Below are 18,574 nucleotides of genomic sequence, written 5' to 3' on the forward strand. Positions count from 1 at the left end.
GAAGGTTCTCACCTGCTCGTGCTATGCAGTTTGAAGAGGTGACGCTGTTATTGTCCACTCCTCCAAAGAGCGTTAGCTCTGCAGTATTAGCCATTGACTGATTCCCGCTGAGACCTGCATCCACAGTAGGGCTGCGGTTTGGTGTTAAGGACTGTTGAGTGGAGTTGAGGTGGTGGCCGCCAGCCCCTCCACCCGAGCTGAGGTTGCCATCGAGGCTGCGTGTTCGTTGGCCTACATCCTTGGACTTGCTCTTGGATCCACCCATAGCCAAGGCCTGTTGTGCATTCAAAGACAGAGAAAACTCTGTGAGACAGCAGATTAAGAATAAACTTAATTCAAATTGAATTTCCAGGCACTGTAATAGAAAAATTACACTATAATTTGGCATCAAATAGACTTGCTTTCTTATGTGATCTTCTTAGAATACATTCTCTGGAAAAATTCCTCTGACTGCCACAAAGCCAGATGCAGAAACCAGAGACGGACCGGAGACTACTATTAAACCCACAGAGACACGGTGTCACACGGACCACGAGAAGCAAAACATCTCCAGCAGACGTTGGAGCAGCTGCCACTCTTCGGTTTCAACACAGACACGGGATCCACTTTACCCCACTCCCACCAGCAGCATGAACACAGACAGCAGTTATGTCACACATGCAAGCATGAACATGTGTCAGAAGCTGAATAATTCCAGAGAAAGGCTGAAGCATTTCGAGGTGGCATTCCCATTGCGTCAAAACTCACGTTCATGTCTTGTTGAGGGGGAATGAAAAAGTCCTTCATTTCAACAGCAGTGCTGAGTAAGTAAACGATCGACAGAAGATTGGTAAACATCAATTATGGAAATAATTTAGAGCCATTACGTGAGTGTGGCTAAAGTAATGCCCACATTCAGGAGTTTTAGCATTTAAATGTGAGGATTTACAGCATTTAGTCACTACTGAGCGGGCAAGTTTGAGCACTGACAGCTGTGATGAGTACTTTTCAGTACCTTTAACAAAAGAAAAATAAGATATTAAAATAATATAAACACCAAAAAACACAAATGATTTTCTTTTAACTGAAACAAGCTATAGAAGCATTATTACCCATAGTGTTTTGCATTGAATGTGTTAGTAAGTCCAATATACAGTTATCTCTCAGGCTGCTAAATACTGCACTGTGCACTCTGGTTAATCAAAGCATGTTTGCTTTCAGCAGCGTCCTGCTGTTTTCAGAAACTAGACCTGTGGGCATGTCAGAGTTGTAAAAGCTGTTACCAGGAAAAACAAAAACAAATGTACAATAGAGCTGACTCAGATGGTAATTTTCTGATTGACTGATTCTTTAATTTGAAACCCGCCCAAACACAAAGTACACACAAATCATTTTTAGTTGCAAACCTATTTTGTACACCACAACAGTGTTTGTCCTAACCCAGTGTGGCCCTGTGAGGTGTTGGTCTGCATACACTAAATGCAATGACATATCACAACAGGAGACGATATCGCTATTTAGCAAGTCGGATAATCTGACCACTTGGCAAAGTAAAATGCCCAAGAAAACTGAACAATTATCAAAACAAACAAACAAATAAATAAGTAAATAAATAATACTGTTATTACAGTGCAGGTGATCGTCCTCTGGCCCTCAGACTGCGTTGGGGGGCCACCGTGCTGCGCAGGCTAATTTAAACACACAGAAATGGATAACTAAGTCTGAACAGCCAGTTACCAGTTATAACTGATACATTTAAAATGTGATGATTTTTGGTAAAATGATAAACTAGTGCATCTTACACATAGCAGATCACTCATCAGTGCTGATGGTGTTCAAGTTGTCAGTAAATTACAAAACTGAGAAACTGCACTAAGAAGATGAGAACAGAGCAGGCCAGTTTTGGATTGCTGCTTAGTTTTTATTTCTGAAGCTCCCCCACCTGAGGAGGTTCATGAACTCTAACCACAGCTTAGTGCAGGGAAATCCTTACACTAAGCCCAGAATAATTTAAGGACTGCTATCATGGATAGACATAGCCACAGGCGACCTGCTAAGAAATGTTAATTTAGAAAAGACACTAAGGTGGGATGGCTTGGAAACACTTCTGATAAGCAGATAAGGGTAAAAGTGCATTTGGATAGTGTCGAGTTAGTTGGCCTGCCTGACCTCTGTTATTTAGGTGGCTGTGAATCTGCTCAACTCAGCCAATACACAGTCCACTGTTGTTAATAAGCGAATGCAAAAACAAAGCCAGCTACAAAACGTTGGATAGCAGCCACTCAAAGCTATGAATGATGACATATGGTGGAAAATATCTTACTATAAAAGGACTGAGTTCACTATGCAAGATAAGGAAATGAAGTTGCAAAGCTGGTTCTTGTCTCTTATTTTGCCCCTCCGTCAGGAGAGGAGAAGCAGAGGTGACAAAAGGAGATGTGGAAGTTATTTCTGTGTTTGTAGTTTGTATACAGTTTAGAAGATGCCTGTGGCCATATGTGCAAGTGCACATATGAGCTCATCCAGGGACGATTTAATACAAAAAAATATGTAAAGGGATTATAAGGAGAAAAAATGAAAGGGAGGTGAACATAACATGGGGTTGATTTTTTTTTTTTTTTTTTTGGGGGGGGGGGGGGGGGGGGGTGTTATCATCGTGAAATGGGAGGAGGGAGGAGAAAGGGATGAGGGGCAGTGGGGCCGAAGAGTCAATAAGTCTGCCCCCTGGGTATGTCTGCATTAAGGGGTGGAGGGGGGGTTTCATGGGTTGCAGGTTAAAAACACAGACACAAGAGAGTAGACACAAAGATGCCGGGTGGCTCAGGGAGCTGCTCTTTGTGTGTTCTGTGCTCTCCCCCAGCAGACTGTTTGCATGGTTAATAAGCTGTTTGAGGCAGAGCAGAGACCTCTCTGATCTGCAGTCGTCAGTCTTGTAAGAGGCTTCCCAATTCCACACGCAAGACGCTTATTCATAAGGGACGCTGCCTTAATAGGATCAATCAGATGGCATTTAAATAACAAATTTTGTGGAGAAACTTTGGTAAACACGGGTGAATTTTACTGACTCAGTAATTATGCTTTTAGGGTTCAGCAGCAGCAGTATAGAATCTGATGAAGTGAACAAATTAAAAAGAGCCATTAAGACCTTTCGCAAATTTCAAGACTGAATAGAATTCAGTTCCTTTGGCCAACAGTGTCCTAGACACAGACAAATACACTAAAACCTCCCTGGAAAGGAAGACTCAATCAAGTAAACATGAAACGGAGCATTAATAGAGTCTCGTTTTTTTTCCCTTCACACTCAGTTTCCAACAAAGCCATCTTTTGTCAACTCACAGCAGGCAGCATAAACAAGGCACAGAAACAGCCTGTGGCCTGTGGCTTTCTGGTTGCCAGATCCTAGCGTGTTTTAGCTCTAACAGCCATTAGGCAATATGGAAATGAAGGAAGTCATGAAGCCAAACATTGTCATCATTTGCAGCAGAGTAAGTGGAATCATGTCTCCACGTGTACTATCTGCAGTAGTTAATGATAACAAAAGCCTAAATGCGCTGAGGTACTGTAATAAGCACCAACTGTCTGAGGCATGGCTGCATGAAAATCTCTCCAGCAAGGCAGGGGGTGTGGCTGGGTTGGTGGGAGGGGGGTTTGCTTAATTATGCATAAGATCTGGCAATGAATTCCAAATCCTTCAAGTCTCCTGAGCTTTTGGTAAATGGGTATAGTCTTTTAATATTGCTGCTGGGGTTTCTGCTACCCCAACCAGAACAGGATACTGTCTATCCCTGTTCCGCTTTCTTTATCATTTATTGTGAAACGAGAACAATTACAATTTCTGAATGGTATCCTCTCATCCAAATAAAAAGATGTGTCGTTCATTCACCGCACAAGTCTTTGTCATGGTACCAGTCCATTTCACCAACAACACAGCCTGTCGTGCTCTGGCCCTTTAAAAAAAAGCCTTTTCATCTTTTGGGAAGGATCAAACAGTCACGAACATCAAAATTGAACAAGCTAGCTTAAGATCTTCTGTATGTGAGTTTAATGAGGGTTTTCCCAGTATGAAACTGAAGAAAATTCCAAGTAATACTGAGTCAGATCGTGAAACTATGGTTCTGTGAAGAAGCATGTAAGGGCTTGTATCTTGCCATGACAACTGCAGTAGACCCCTCATATCTGTCTCAGGAGACTTGTTCCTGTCGGCCTGGCATCTAATACATGATTGGACAAGTTATGACAGTCGCCCTTATTGGAAAGAGCTGTGTTTCATATAGCCCGCCCAGGTTAAAGGTCACATTTAAGTTATTGCTGTGAATGTATTATTAGAACAAATTAGTAACATGTTCTTTCTCTCTATTCAACTTTGATGATGAATATTGAGGCCAAACAATATGGGATTTGCTGCAGAGCTTTCAACAGTTTTACTGGCATCACAGACATGCTTTTATTTACTCTTTATGCATTAATGGCCATGTAATTTCATTATCACGCCTGAGGTAAATAAGCTGAAAAAAACATGAACTGATGTGTAACCAAAGCTTAAAATTAATCACTTCATTAGGGACATTGTGGATGATACATGCAAACTACTGTATGTCAAGAGTAATTTAATTTCTTGTTTTAATCGCTCTGTAAACCTTCGGGCCTGAAAAATTAATTTGTAAGCGCCAAGAACAGTTCCTTTTGTGGCCTCCCGAGACTGGCTCCAAATGTGTCAGTTGTTACAGACTTCCATGTTAAGATGGTAGTGCAGAAATAAACATGCTTACAGCCTGGAACAAAGACACACTGTTGATACTGGAATTCTCTCCCATTTGATTGGAGTTACCACAAAAAAAGAGAGATGTTAGTTGAGGATGTTTTCCTGTTGATGGTCCCATTAAGGACAATTCTCAAATTCTAAAAGGTCACACAGGTCAGTTGCTTGGGAGAAATATGTTTTCCCCGACAGGTTGGCAAGTACCGTATTTTCGGCACTATAAGGCCCATTTAAAATCCTTTAATTATCTCAGAAATCGACAGTGCACCTTATAATCTCGTGCGCCTTATGTATGAATTCTGGTTGTGCTTACTGACCTCGAAACGGTGCTCAAAAATCTGTCAAAAAATGTTTTAGTACGACTTTGCTAAGCTACGAAGCCGCAAGACTTGATTGATTGCCGGAGCATTACGGCTACTGTCATCAGGAGCCTCGCAGAGTATTTTGGGTCCAAAACTCCGTCCCTCCTGAGTTGAAAAACTATCTAAATTCTTTCATCTGTAATAAAATGATCAGTGTTGCTGCTTTTCCAGGTGTAACAATTAAGTTTAACATCCAGGCATAGTGACATGAAAACAGAATTTATTAAATTTAACAGAGTTAGAAGTTAGCAGGAATTTAGCTTGCTAGTTTCCACCTAAAAATGATATAGCATGTTCTGAAAGAGGGATTTCTGAATAAATTAAAACGTACAGTTCTGTTGTCACTTCCAACGTAAACGAAGACAGAAAACTAAACAGCAGTGACGTTTGTAGGGTTACTGAAATTGGGCTAGCTGGTATATAATGATGTGCTACATGATCGCTAGCGACACAGCTATGTTAGCATAACATAAACAGTGAAGCTGGAGGATGAATGCTAATGCTTGTTTCACTTAATGCGCCTTATAATCAGGTGCGCCTTATGGTCAGAAAAATACAGTAGCTGCGGAAAGTTGCTTCTTGGTATGATGAAACTGGTAGAGGTGAAAAGGTTCACCTTCAAAGTAAAAGTTGATGCCCTCAGGGGTCGGTGCGTTGGTGGTTCTTGGCGTCCAGGGCTGGCCTACCAGGTATGTACCAGCTCACTCCCGGTGACTACTTGGCGGGGCCTGGTGCCTGTTGCTCGGTCAGGCCTCTTCCGGGGCAAAGGGGGCCCTCGGGCCTCCGGCCTCTGGGCCCCCTCTGTGTCCTTTTGCAGTTTGTGTCACACCATCGAGTGAAAGTTTCATTATCACCCCATTGGCTCCAAATAGCAAGATGGTCCCCCCCTCCAGGTTGATGTTTGCTAACATTGTAGTGATGCTGATAAAGAGTGACGATAGTGAGTTCCCTCTGTATTTACACCCTGAGACCTTTATCAGTTAAAATGTATATTTAAACTACAGATCAAAAAACAAGATTTATGCTGAGCTGTTACAATCCTGAATGCAGGCACAATGCTGGAAAATGTGACATATGATATAAGAGAGGCATAGTGACATTTATTATCTGTAGGCCTCCAATAAAAGTCCACTGAGTGAACAACAGCTGCCAGACTGCAGGCAGGAAGATAACATCATGTTGTTATTGCATTTGCATAAACAGACACCACCCGTTAAAGTGGGGTTTTGTGCGTGAGTGGTCTGATCACATGAATTGAAGTGGATGTGTGACCAGGCTGTACTCAGTTAAAATCAGAACTGTGCTAACAAGCTCACACTTGACCAGCTGCAACATCGTTCCAAAGGGGTTTTCTATTTGATCGCGCTACAGTGGAAAAACATCCCTGCACGCTGAAGAGGCTGCTGATAAAGTCAAGGTTTCTTGCTTTTAAAGAATATGGCTCATTTGAATGGAGAGTGAACAGAAGTACAGGGGTTAGGAAGCATGTGTGCACGCAAAGAGAATATGCCTGTGTGAGCGAAAGCATGTGATCCTAATGTCAGCCTGCCTGGTGTATTCCTTCATCTTAATGCTCTCTATGTAATTACTATGGAGGGAAAAGTAGGGAGGCTTTGGCTTCTGCGTCACCAGTCGCCAACTCTAGCATAATCCAAGCCTGCTTGTTCTCTCCAGATTATCAACATCTATTCCCTAATCGTATTCATCAAATGCAGTGAGGACATTCCATCTGGGGCCTACAAACAGCACGAGTGCTGCAATGACAAGACAGGATAAACCGGTCAAACCACTACTTCGGCTGCGGCTGCCGCTATTCCTCCAAGCTCTCGTATCCTGTCCCAACAAATCCATCTGCTGTGGGAAAAATACTAAAAACCTGAACTCAGAGCAGAGAGAACAGTTTACACTCATCATATACAGGTGAGCTGCTTCCTGGTGCTGAACAAACACTGGGTGTAGCTTCATGTCACCTTGTTTCCCCTCTCTTTAAACAAACACAAATAGAGGAAATGGCATATTGGACATGTTTGCACAGCAGTACTACCCCTGCACAGGTTTGTATCTGCGTTTGCCCAGGCTTCACATTTCGTTATTCATTAGGCTGATTATTACTGAGCTAAAATGGAGTGACATAGCAAAGAATACGTCACGAAGCCCCTGGCATTTCACCTCTTTTGTAAAGTACATCCATCCTTTATCAAACTGTGAACCACTCAAAGCCAGAAAGCTTCACCATGTTTGGATATCTGAAGGTAAACACCCCCCTCCCCATATCAGGACTTTGCTGAGTCCTGGATAAAGTGTGTACCAAACCCCCCCCCCCCAACCCACCCACCCACGCTGTGCTCCTGCCACGGACAGACACAAGGATGGGGAGGTGATGAAGTCAATATTTACTGCTCCACATACACACACAAACGTTGCCATGGAGGCAATTCCAAGCATTCCTCAAACCAACAAACTGCACAGATGTAGGATAGCTACGCGCAGGCACTTTCTAGGCCAAAACACTCAGAGAGCGCAGCGTGCCTATCTGACAGAGAGAAAGGTAAGATTAGCAGAGGCTCCATCTCGCCAAATTACGTGGGATGTGTCACTTCCCGAAAGCATTATAAAAGGAGAAAGAGAGAGTGGCGCAGAGAAAGATGGTGAGATCACCTGGAGAAATTATTCCCATTGTCGTGTTTTCAGTTATAGCACAGGGCGATTCCCACAAGAAAAAAACAGAAAAACACCCTGTTTACCCATATTCCCTGCCTCTTAGGAGCATGCAGTGCTCTGGCTTCTATAATAGGATCAGAGGCTGTGAGCTCTTATCCCTTTCACTGTGTGAAAATGTATGTGTGTGTGTGTGTGTGTATTTCTCTGCAGTGGGTTTTTATTTGTTGTTGTTGCTTTTTTTCTTTGCTATCAAAGCAACCTGCAGATCACCTTTTGCTGCCAAACACCACAGCCAACCTGGCCTTGACATCTCTGGGCTCATGGAGTCGAGCAGCTGGCCACTCTGTCTTAAACCCCGTGCTTACAGAGGAATTTTTGTCCACTTCCAAACAACAAACACTGCTGGCAGCAACTGCAGGTTCAAGGATTTTTGTTTATCCCCTGCTCCTAATCTGAGTATGACATATATCAAATTATTTTGGGATTGAAACTCAAAAAGAAAATATCTGGGCCATTTTACATGAGCGATCTGTTGCCTTTTGCAAAGGTTGCAAAGTAACAAAGAGGGAGAGCTACTTACTAAGGATGTAGAAATATATTAAATGTTTCATATGCATACAAACTTAAATGTAAAAGCAACAACCTGTTTTCTAGGTAGATTACATGCAGCAGTATTTCATGGCTTAACTGTGACTTTGACAAATTCAAGTTGTAAAGTACTTTTCTTGAAAAACTATTTAGAAGACATTACTGTAGAGGACCTGGCAGGAGTAAATAGGGCAGTAGGATCGACCCAGTGAAGAAGGTAAGTCTCTTCAATTATACTGAACTATTCCTCCAATAGAACCAGTAAGATAAGTGAACTCTAAGGAGACTTTTTTTCACTTGTTTCCAGTTCCTTCTTTCCATCCTTCTGTTCACTCATGAAAAACCAGCTCCACCATTCATCCCCTACATTATGTCTTGAGCCCAACACTTCCTACTTCCACAGCTAGCACTGTCATTAAAATCAGAGACGTAGCCACGTCGCTCTTGGACATATTTCATATCGACGCTAAACTTCAAACCATTATGTGTTCACATTATAACCATTTTAGCACATAAACCCAGAGTAATTTCCTACCCTGCAGGATTTGGTCTGCTTTGGATATGTTCTAACTACTGGTTTAGGCTAAGGCAGAGCGCGCAGGAAGAGACATGAAAACACATGACTAGCTATAAATTATCAGTGCATCTTCTCACTAGCGCACCACACAGTTAGGGACCTACATGTAGTATGTAGAAGTCAAATCGAGCTGTATCTGACATTTGTGTTCTTACTTACAGTATAACTCCATCAGGTAAGAGCTTACCTGTACCAAATCTGTGGAAGTCTATGTATTTCAATAATTATTCAGTAAATCATGCCCTCTTTCTACTCCAACTTTCTTAAATATCTCTCTCAACAGAGTAACTTGAATGTAGCCTTCCTAGTGCAGAACTAGTAAAAAGAAGTATCACCTTTCTTGCACCTGATTTGCCTGAGACCTGTGACTAACCTCCCCAGTCTGGGTGTGACGGGGGCCCAGCTGAATCGAGACAGAGCGATGACATTACTGCAATTCCCTCTGCTTAGCTCATCGTGTTTGTTGCAAAACAGCAAATATATTCCAGCACATTAACCCATAGTTAGCATTTCACAGTTTCAACATTTGCAGGTTTATGTTTATGAGGAGGAGATTTTAAGTGGAACATCGCAAGCAGCTGAACCTCAAAGACTGTTTTTGGCCGTTCTGTGTCACCGGTGATGAATACAGACGAGGATCAAAACGAAACAGCGGCGGCTCCTGAACAACTATGAGATCTGAGGCATTTGTGGCATGCACAGTACTGCGACTGCATTTAAGACCCCTGAGGGTGTTCACTTGTGTTGGCGGTGTGAGAGGCAGAGCGCTGTTCCACTGTGGCATATTAAATGCCAAGAATAGACTGGTTTACTACTGTATTGTTGCAATATGAGGTACCTCCGCTGACAAACGTCCAGGTTGCGTGGCTTCTGGGACTTACTCCAACATCAGCTTCATATCGTGCAGCTCTCATCTAAATATGGTCATTATGCGAACTGAGATTGATGAGCTGCGGTCATGTGTTCAAACAAGAAATGGAGGAGAAAGAGGAAGGGAGGAGAAGAGAAAGATAATCCTCAAGGGCATTGAACCCCCCACCCCCACTTCCCATCCCCATCTTACTCCCTTACACTTGGTCTATCTCCCTTCTCCCACTCTATCCTCTATTCTTTCTCCAATCCCTCAAGAAATGGTGGAAATAAAGGATTTCATTTCCACTGATGTGTCAGGCACATGTCACGCGAGGTGGAAAAAACAATGTTTTTCTAAAACACTGCTGAACTGATAGTGAGCTCAAAGCGGTTGAGGAACATATTTGACATGAGAAAACGGAGGGGTCCAAAGACAACAAAGACACTATAGATACAGGATCAGAAAGCCTTCTGCAGTATCACATAGGATGTGTTTTACTGCTTCAGAATATGTCGCCTACAGTTGACTCCACTGCTGTGATAGCAAACCTTAAATTCACCTCATCTCATCACATTTCAAAGAGGAGGTATTTGATCTTCTCAGTTTCCACAGAAACTCCCATGTGCCTCACGCTTCAGTAAGCTAAGGCTTTTCGAGGGCTTCTACCGTTTAACTTCTCATCTGCACAGCCAGGCACTAAGAAATCCCTGCAGCTCCTGATTCACCAGGAGGGAACATGCACCGTATATATGTACTGTTTTACACTGTTTAATGCAGGAAGAAGTGCGCTAGATGTGCATTTTACCATCTGAGGTTTGTTGCAGCAGAGTGACTGAGTTCAGTCATGGGTAAGGAATGCAGAGAGGCGGACAAGACGAGTTTGAACTGCTCTCCTGCTCACACAACCCAAATCAGGAATGTATGTGGAGCAGGTAGAGACACCGTCTCTTCCTAGATGTTCCCTCAGCCACACATAACACCCACTCCAAAAGTTTCCCTCCACTGCCTCTCGGGGTAAGAAACGGCAGCTTCACGCAGGAATTTTTCACACAATTAAAGAACAGGAATGCAATTCAAGGTCGCAACACACACACAAAAAACACCCCCAGACTTCTTATTGTGTCAACAGAAATAAATGTATGCTAAGAATGCCACGCTGTAGCTGATAATCAGCTGATACGCCTCCATTATTAGGTTGTCTTCAGTGATAAAGCTGAATATTTCAAATAGATAGGGCTATAGCTAAAGTTATGCACTTCTGTGCACACCCAGCATAACTAAAGCATGCTCAGTCTACATTTCTATAGCTGCTTTGGCTTTGAATTCAAACTGAAACCAAGACACAAAGAGCCCAGTGTTGAGCACTGCTTCCTTGGAGATAGACAAATAAAAGTATCAGAGATGCAGAAGCATTAAAATATTAAAATGTACCCATGTCACACTTCATCATCAAAACATAACTGCTCCCTGCCATGACATTTCCATAACAGATTGGAGGACGAGGCCCCCAACACTGAAGTGATTTCCTCCAACTCTTTTAAACCAGCCTTTGTTCAGTAGGCCCTGATTTCAATATTCAAATGTTACTCTGTGGGGTGGTGAAGCAGAGACTGAGACACAGTTTGCGAGGCAATCAGTAAAGAGCACTGAGTTGATGGTGCAGTTGGAGGTTTCATAAGCTACAGATGGGTTGGGCCACTAAGCTGCCTCTGCTGAGGAAGAGGAAGATGTCTGACTCACCTAACAACAGACAGGAGTGAAACCAGAGGAAAGAGGCAGGAAAGACGAGGTGCAGCAATTCCTGCTATCTCCGTGACTATGACTGGAGTCATATTTTACATTAGAGATGAGTAAAAACAAAAAAAAAATGATGATGAAGTCATGTTTCATGATCCAAAACTGCCATAAACACAGTGGATTGTGAACATATTCTGAAATGTCAGTGGATGCAGAGATTTTAGTCCAAAGCAGGCGATGAGCCAAAAAGCCAAATTTAAAACTGAGAAATTACATCATTTGGGAAAATAATCCCTGAGTCATCAGTATTGTTTAGCAACCACACACTGATATATTTCAGTTTCGTTACCTGTTTTTACTTGCAACAAAGAAACAACATCTAAACTGCAACCAGTAATTATTTTCATGGTGAAATGATTTACCAATTACATCAGCTGGTTCTGTAAAACATAAAAAACAGATTTAGTCAAACCAAGACCCCAGGATATGACCCGGCATGGCCCGGTCGTTTCTGTCGCAACTGAGTCATTTGAGTAGTGACACAGCTGTCGTGAGCACAGTAACACTTCATTCAAGCAAATTTCTCTTCATCCGGATTTTGCTTTTCATTGCCTGACACGACTCACTGAAAGGATCACAAATCATATTGAGTACCCTCATCCCTTAGTGCAGCTTTGCTCCACAAATTCCACGCATGCTCCTGTTATCTGGTTTTGGTGAGATTATAAGATTTGCCTGGTCCAGAGGTTGATTCTGACATGGTCTGTGCTCCCTGCCGGAACACGATCTGTGTAAAAACTCCCATGTCGACATATGTGGCGGTGATTCGCAGAGGATGGACAGCCTCACGTTTTGAGGGAGGGGAGAGCAGCGTGCGCTCTTCCCAGCATCTCATCAGCCTGACCGGGCTCACACAGCTGCGCCTACACAAAGCTACACAGAGAGGCATCTTTTTAAATGCCAAAGACGCTTTTCCTGTCACAAGAAATGCGAACGGAGCGATGGGAATGAGGGTGTGAGAGTGATCGCTTTTCCACAGAGGCAACAGTGGGTGGATTGAGAGAAGATGCGTGGCCTGTGTCACCCTGGCTAATTCCCAGAGCACAGGGGCAGGAAGTGGCCAACGATCCTGGGAGGATACAAACCCTCCTCTGTTTGTCTGTATCAAACCACTATCAGATACTTCATTCAGACGGCCAGCAAGCACAGACCCCTCTGAGTGAAGCCTTGAAGGGATATGTCAGAGCACTTCAGTTCTTCATCTTTATTATTCAAGTGCTTTTACTGGGTGAAATGGACAGCTTTGTAACTTCATGTTTTATTGGTGTATACACGGTGACCCGCATTTCCTCTGCAGACACTAATTCAAGCAGTGACACCGTACGGAGTAGATGAAAAGTAGACTTACAGTAAAGGATTCAAAACTATGCCAACGGTACACAAAGCCCAAACAGAGAGAGACAGACAGCATGTGACAGGGTGGGAGTGATGTAAGACGGGCAGAACGAGAGAACAGGTGGCACTGGCATTCCCATGCTCAACCGTATGCCCTTGAATGTGGCTGGGCACTAATTAGCAACAAATCTGGGCCAGAGCAACAGAAGTTTAGTATCTGCAACATGAAAAATTCAAAGGCTTTTGTCAGCAGGAAGCCATCACAAATTTCATGCCCCCTTTTCACAGATACAGTCTTTCCCGCTTTCTCTCTTTTTGGAGTGCTTCGCGTATCTCGTTGGCAAACCGAAGAGGGGTTGACACTGGCATCAGACAAGTGTTTTGTTTGTTAAGTACTCAAAAGCCAAAGGGGAATAGTATGTTGTTTTAGCAAAGCGCAGCCACACTACTACTCCTACTACTACTGAAGCCCCAGATCATTTAGATTCTTTTTTCATCTCTGGTTCTCTGGACAGTTATACTTCTTCTTTTTAATTAGTGCCTCACTGATTATACACTTTTTAGGCCTATGCCCACAAAAATGTTTAGAGGGTAAAAAATCTGGATTTCAAGAGATTCCTGCATTCTTCAGTTAAACTACAATGAATTTATGAAACCACTTTTCATTAAAAACAAGCAAACTATCAAAAACTTGTTTAAAGCTAAAAATTAGTTATTTATTAGGCAAGTCACCAACTGAATTCATGCTTTATAACCATTTTGAGCCGGCTGAAATTAATCAATGGCTCAACCACTATAACACATTTTCCTGTTCAGGAATGCAAGTAAACAACTGCAATATGGTATTTTTTTCTTTAATTGAGAAAGCAGTTGAACATAACAGTAATATGGCTTTCTACGGTACTTTTGCTTTCACATTTTGAAACTTGTAATTGGAAAGAAAGAAGAAAAAATATATAGTAACAAAGAAAATTAAAATACAGTTTGGTATCTTAATATAAAAGAGGTGCTTTACTGTTTGTTTGTTTTTTGGTAAAACCTTAAAATTGAAACTTTATTTCATACAACAATAACTATATTATATTTTAGTATTACAAAATATCATTTAGATTAAAACACTTTCCCTTGGACTAATAAATTTATTACGCACTGTGTGTAAGTTATAGTCTTATTGGAAAGGGTAAATTATTCATTTATTAATTATTTATTATGTTTCTTGATAATTTGCTTTCTTTCCAAGTTCCTATCATGACCTGGATGACTGAGAACTTACACAGACATATTTAATAATTATGCTCTGTGGTCCCTGCTTGGCCACATGAGCATCTTTTTCTGCAATATGTTTTATAAAATGTTTTTAAGGCTTCAAACATTGCACAACATAAAGATTTACACAATTCATATTATTATTATTATTATTATTATTATTACTGCTAATAACTCTTGATTGGTTTGCGATGACTGAGCTTTAGAAATAAAAATCAAGATTGTCCACTGGTAAAATGAGTTTGGTTGGTCCAATTCTGTTACATAGATCAAAACAGTAAACAAAAATTTAAAAATCAGCACTAAAATATTCTCTGGCGACCCACCTAATGAATAAGAAGAACTGATATAAATGCCAATACTGACATCAGTTTATTTATAATATATAACAACTTTGTGCTTAAGCTCTGTGTGTGTAATTATGTTTTGATATTTAACATTAGAATTATATGGCTTTAATGTAGCTACACCAATAAATATACACAAAAGGCAAACCCTTTAAAAAATCTAATTACAATATGTCCTCAGAGCTCACTGCCAATTAATCCTCATCTGACCTAAAGGAAAGTGGGACATGAGCTAGATCAAATGATGAACTCAGCAAACTGCCAGCTAGAGTGAAAGCTGTTTAATGCCACTGCTCACTTTGCTTCAGTGCAGTTAAAGGCAGAGACAAATACACACATCACTAACAAAACGCTTAGCTGAAACTCCTGAGAAACAGTTTCTCTCTGCAGACCACCCCAAATCGCTTTCCTTCCTTCTCTATGAATAGGTGCACAAAGGCATTTTTGAAAGTGGAAGCAACTTGTCTTAAAGACGCTGATTCTCCCAGTCTGGATAGCTGCGGAAACAAGCAGTTCATTGATGCCAGGCGCAGTGCATCACCCTGACAGACAAACCACTCCAGTATAAGAGGGAACAAAGCGGCCAGTCCACATCCACGTTGCCAATTAGCAGGAATTTCAGCCTCAAGAGCCAGTTTCCACTAGTCTCATTGGAGTTGACATAAACATCTATGGCTTTCACTGAAGACATTCATGGGATTCCAAGGAGCATTAGGTCCCCTCTGCGGAGCCTGAAATCTGGCAGTTAGAAATCACAATGGACCATCTCGTACCACTTTGAGAAACACTTCTCACTCACTGGTTGCAGGAAGCATGCTAATAATAGTGAAAATGGCAACATCTGACCCGTATTTACATTAGCTGAAAACACTTATGAGGAGAGAAGATAGTGGTTAACAGAAATGATCAAGCATGCCCTGCTTCATCTCGAGCATCAGCTTGCGTGTTGCTGGATCAACTTATATTGAACACATGGGAAATAATATGTTCTTTCTGCCTGCTGCCAAGCATTTTAATGCTTTCAGGAAAAGACTAAACATTCACGCACATAGACACACACACACACAGACATGGGAGGAAAAAAAACACTAGAAAATCTGTAGAGGATTAGTCTAATGCACTACTGATAATCAAATGTAACAGCAATTTTATTATCATTAAACCTCCACGCATGTCACTGAAATATGTCTCCCGAGAAATGTTTGAGGTTTCAGAAAGGATTAGAGTGAGAGAAAGAAAATAAGCTGAATGTTTATATACAATATTGCGATCTTAGGCAGACCAAAAAGCTGCGACAACACACTGCAATAGTGGTACAGCAGGTTTAACTGTGTGTCTGTGTGTGTGTGGAGAGCACAAGGGCTGTGCCAGCTGTCATATCTCAACAGCCATGATAACACATATGCCGCACGGTGACGTCTTGCAGGAACTGAGAGACCAATATTTAAGTGTCTGCGAGAAAATCTCGTCTAGACACTAAATCGGTTTTAATTTTTGACACAAAGGCTAGGTTAGCAGATCCTAGCCATTGGCCGAGAGTCGGGACTGATGTGTACACTAAATGCAAGCCAATGACTAATCACAATGTTAAACATTATGGACTGAAACTACAACTTCTCAGGGGCATGGCTTTCAACGTTATGTTACAGATTGTACAATAACTTTGAAATATGCACACCTAGTTTTTCAGTTATTAGCTACTACACCACAACAGAGTCAATATTTAGACCTTTTGAGTCATGTTGAGTGGGAGAGACTAATCCTAAGCATATGACAGTCATGTCTTTAAACTGTGTGGGGGAATTTGAGAGGGAAAATATGTGTCATGACGAGTGAACAAGCAAAACCCTACTATACATACATCCACACATATATGTAATGAATCTAAACTCATTTCAGCTTTCATATAAATAAATCAACTGGAGCAAAAGACAGAAAGTTTCACTTGTGTAAACTCCCTCTCAGGTAGCCATGGCCCTAAAATCAAGGATGTGCAACTAAAAGGTGTGGTGTGATTATTTCCTGAAGCCACGTACAGCAGAGGAGAGACTCCTCACACCCCGTGTAGTTTAGTTATTCAAGAAAAACTGTGATGATAAACTTTCAGACTGGTGTGGATGCAACGTGGTTTAATTTATTACAAGGTGCGAAAACTACCAGCTGCTGGTCACCATTAACAGGAGCACTTGTTTACAAAAATATACGCCGAATAAGATGCTGAGTGTAAATTTAGATTAGAGATGTTTGTTTGTTTCAATGCCCCAAAGAGTGAGGCTTTGTCTGTACTTATTTGATGCACGGCTGAGCTCCAACGGCTCATTCATTTTTTATTAATCCCTGTCTGTCCGCCTGTCATGCGACTAAAACAACAAGTTGGCTTTACTCACCGTGAAGCGCAGGCTACCGGAGATTTAACGGCGTCGCTCTTCTGTCGATCAGACCGGAGGATTTGGCATCAAAGCATTAATGAACTGATCATATACACTAAAAAGCTTCACTGATTCCTAAAACTGGGGCTTTGGAGAAGACGGGCAGCTGAAGAGAGAGTCGGTGCCAAAGCGAGCGACACAGAGGCGATGAGGAGGGATCCCATTCAACTGGAGGGAGCGCCCGGTGAAGTCATGACGGGGAAAGCCTTTGAAGCTGTGGAAACATTTTTCACTGACACGGTCTAAATGAAGAAAAGCACCGGAACGTCCCTGATTAAAAACTCCGAGCTTTGCGCGTAACAGAAACCCCCGGTTTGCGACAAGGCTGAGCAAAAACACCAAATCATGACCAAAACACTGGGATGTGCTTGAGGCAAGAAAGGGAGGAGACTTCACCGCATCGTGAAAGCTCTGATTGGTGGGAGGGTTTTTGCACTGTGGATTTGCCCGATTTGCGTGAATGGCATGTCATAGAAGCCCCACCTCACCTGAGTAGTGCAGGTTCAAACGCGGTTCGTTGTACAATTACTCGTCCTGCTCTTGGCGGTTGAGACTGTTTAGCCTATGACACATGAAGCGTGTTACGTTTTGTGATGTGAGCCAACTTCACACCATTAAATCGTAACCTGGACACAAATACTGCTGAATTTTCCATGTAAAGTTTCAAAGGCTGACCTAAAAACATGGAGATATTTTAACTATAATATAAATTTAGATCCTTAAAAATTGTTTGAATTTTTTTTTTAATCTGACATCATGAAATAATCCCTAATATCACTGAACTAGAATGCGAGGTAGTCTAATTTTCGATTTTGATTATTCTCTTTGTTAGCGTGAAAATCAAAGATCAGGCTTGCTTGTGATCTTTCTATTTGATGACACGATGCTGCCACCTGCTGGCCATGAAGCAGCGTTTCTAAATCGAAGCAGCTGCTGCAGAATCGGAGGCTTCTGTCAACTTTACACATTAAACTCTGAGGAAAGAAGTACTTCAGTTTACCTACAAGTACTAACAATGCCCCTACGATTTAAAAAAAAAAACGCATACAAGCAAACATGCTGGCTTGTCCCAGAAGTATCCTTTAATCTTTCTTCTTATACGGAGAGGGAAGGAAACCGTTTATGATTTTCCTCCTTGTCCTGCACATGTAGCGAGTTGGCAATTTAAAAACTTGCACGCATGACATGTATGGCTTTTTGCCAGTATTTTAGATGAGTGATGTCGAGGTAAATTTACTTAAACCTATGTTATGCACGTACTAAACACCTTATTAGAACCACTTTAGCGATCGAGTGCATTGAATGCAACCAACCAAACTGTTGTCGAACTGCACCAGATGTATAGGTGTTCCAAATAAAGCCCTTGGTTAGTGTGCAGCTACTGCCCTGCCTTTTTTCTCTTCTATTTTGTAATCTGTAGATTTTGTATGAAAAATATTAATAAAGAATGTATCTAGCTGTAAGACGGCTATAATGTAGCAAGAAGTATAATTTGCAGAGAAAGGTATTACTGTATTAAGTAGGTGAAAAGGAAGCGCATAAATATAACAGACAAATACTTCATTAGAATACTTCAGACAGTCCATCACTGCCTTGTACCTCTTGGCGTTTCATCACTGCA

At 41.7% G+C, this 18,574-nt stretch overlaps 1 protein-coding gene across 4 annotated transcripts in view; it reads right to left on the reverse strand.

Annotated features, from left to right (window-relative positions):
• src (v-src avian sarcoma (Schmidt-Ruppin A-2) viral oncogene homolog) overlaps positions 1 to 17,329 on the reverse strand; it is a 28,953-nt gene extending 11,624 nt beyond the window's left edge. For 2 of the 4 annotated variants that reach the window (XM_040038042.1, XM_040038043.1), the window contains exons 1-2: positions 16,912 to 17,328; positions 13 to 274 (exon numbers count right to left, since the gene is read on the reverse strand). In XM_040038042.1, the coding sequence (XP_039893976.1) occupies positions 13 to 265 (253 nt within the window). In that variant the 5' untranslated portion in view covers positions 266 to 274; positions 16,912 to 17,328. Of the gene's footprint in view, positions 1 to 12; positions 275 to 16,911 lie in introns of all 4 variants that reach the window. The other 2 variants (XM_040038041.1, XM_040038044.1) reach the window with 2 other exon arrangements.
• Between the last annotated feature and the right edge of the window lie 1,245 nt (positions 17,330 to 18,574).

This window comes from Simochromis diagramma, unplaced genomic scaffold (assembly GCF_900408965.1).
Source record: "Simochromis diagramma unplaced genomic scaffold, fSimDia1.1 OVJJ01000061.1, whole genome shotgun sequence".
NCBI lineage: Eukaryota > Metazoa > Chordata > Actinopteri > Cichliformes > Cichlidae > Simochromis > Simochromis diagramma.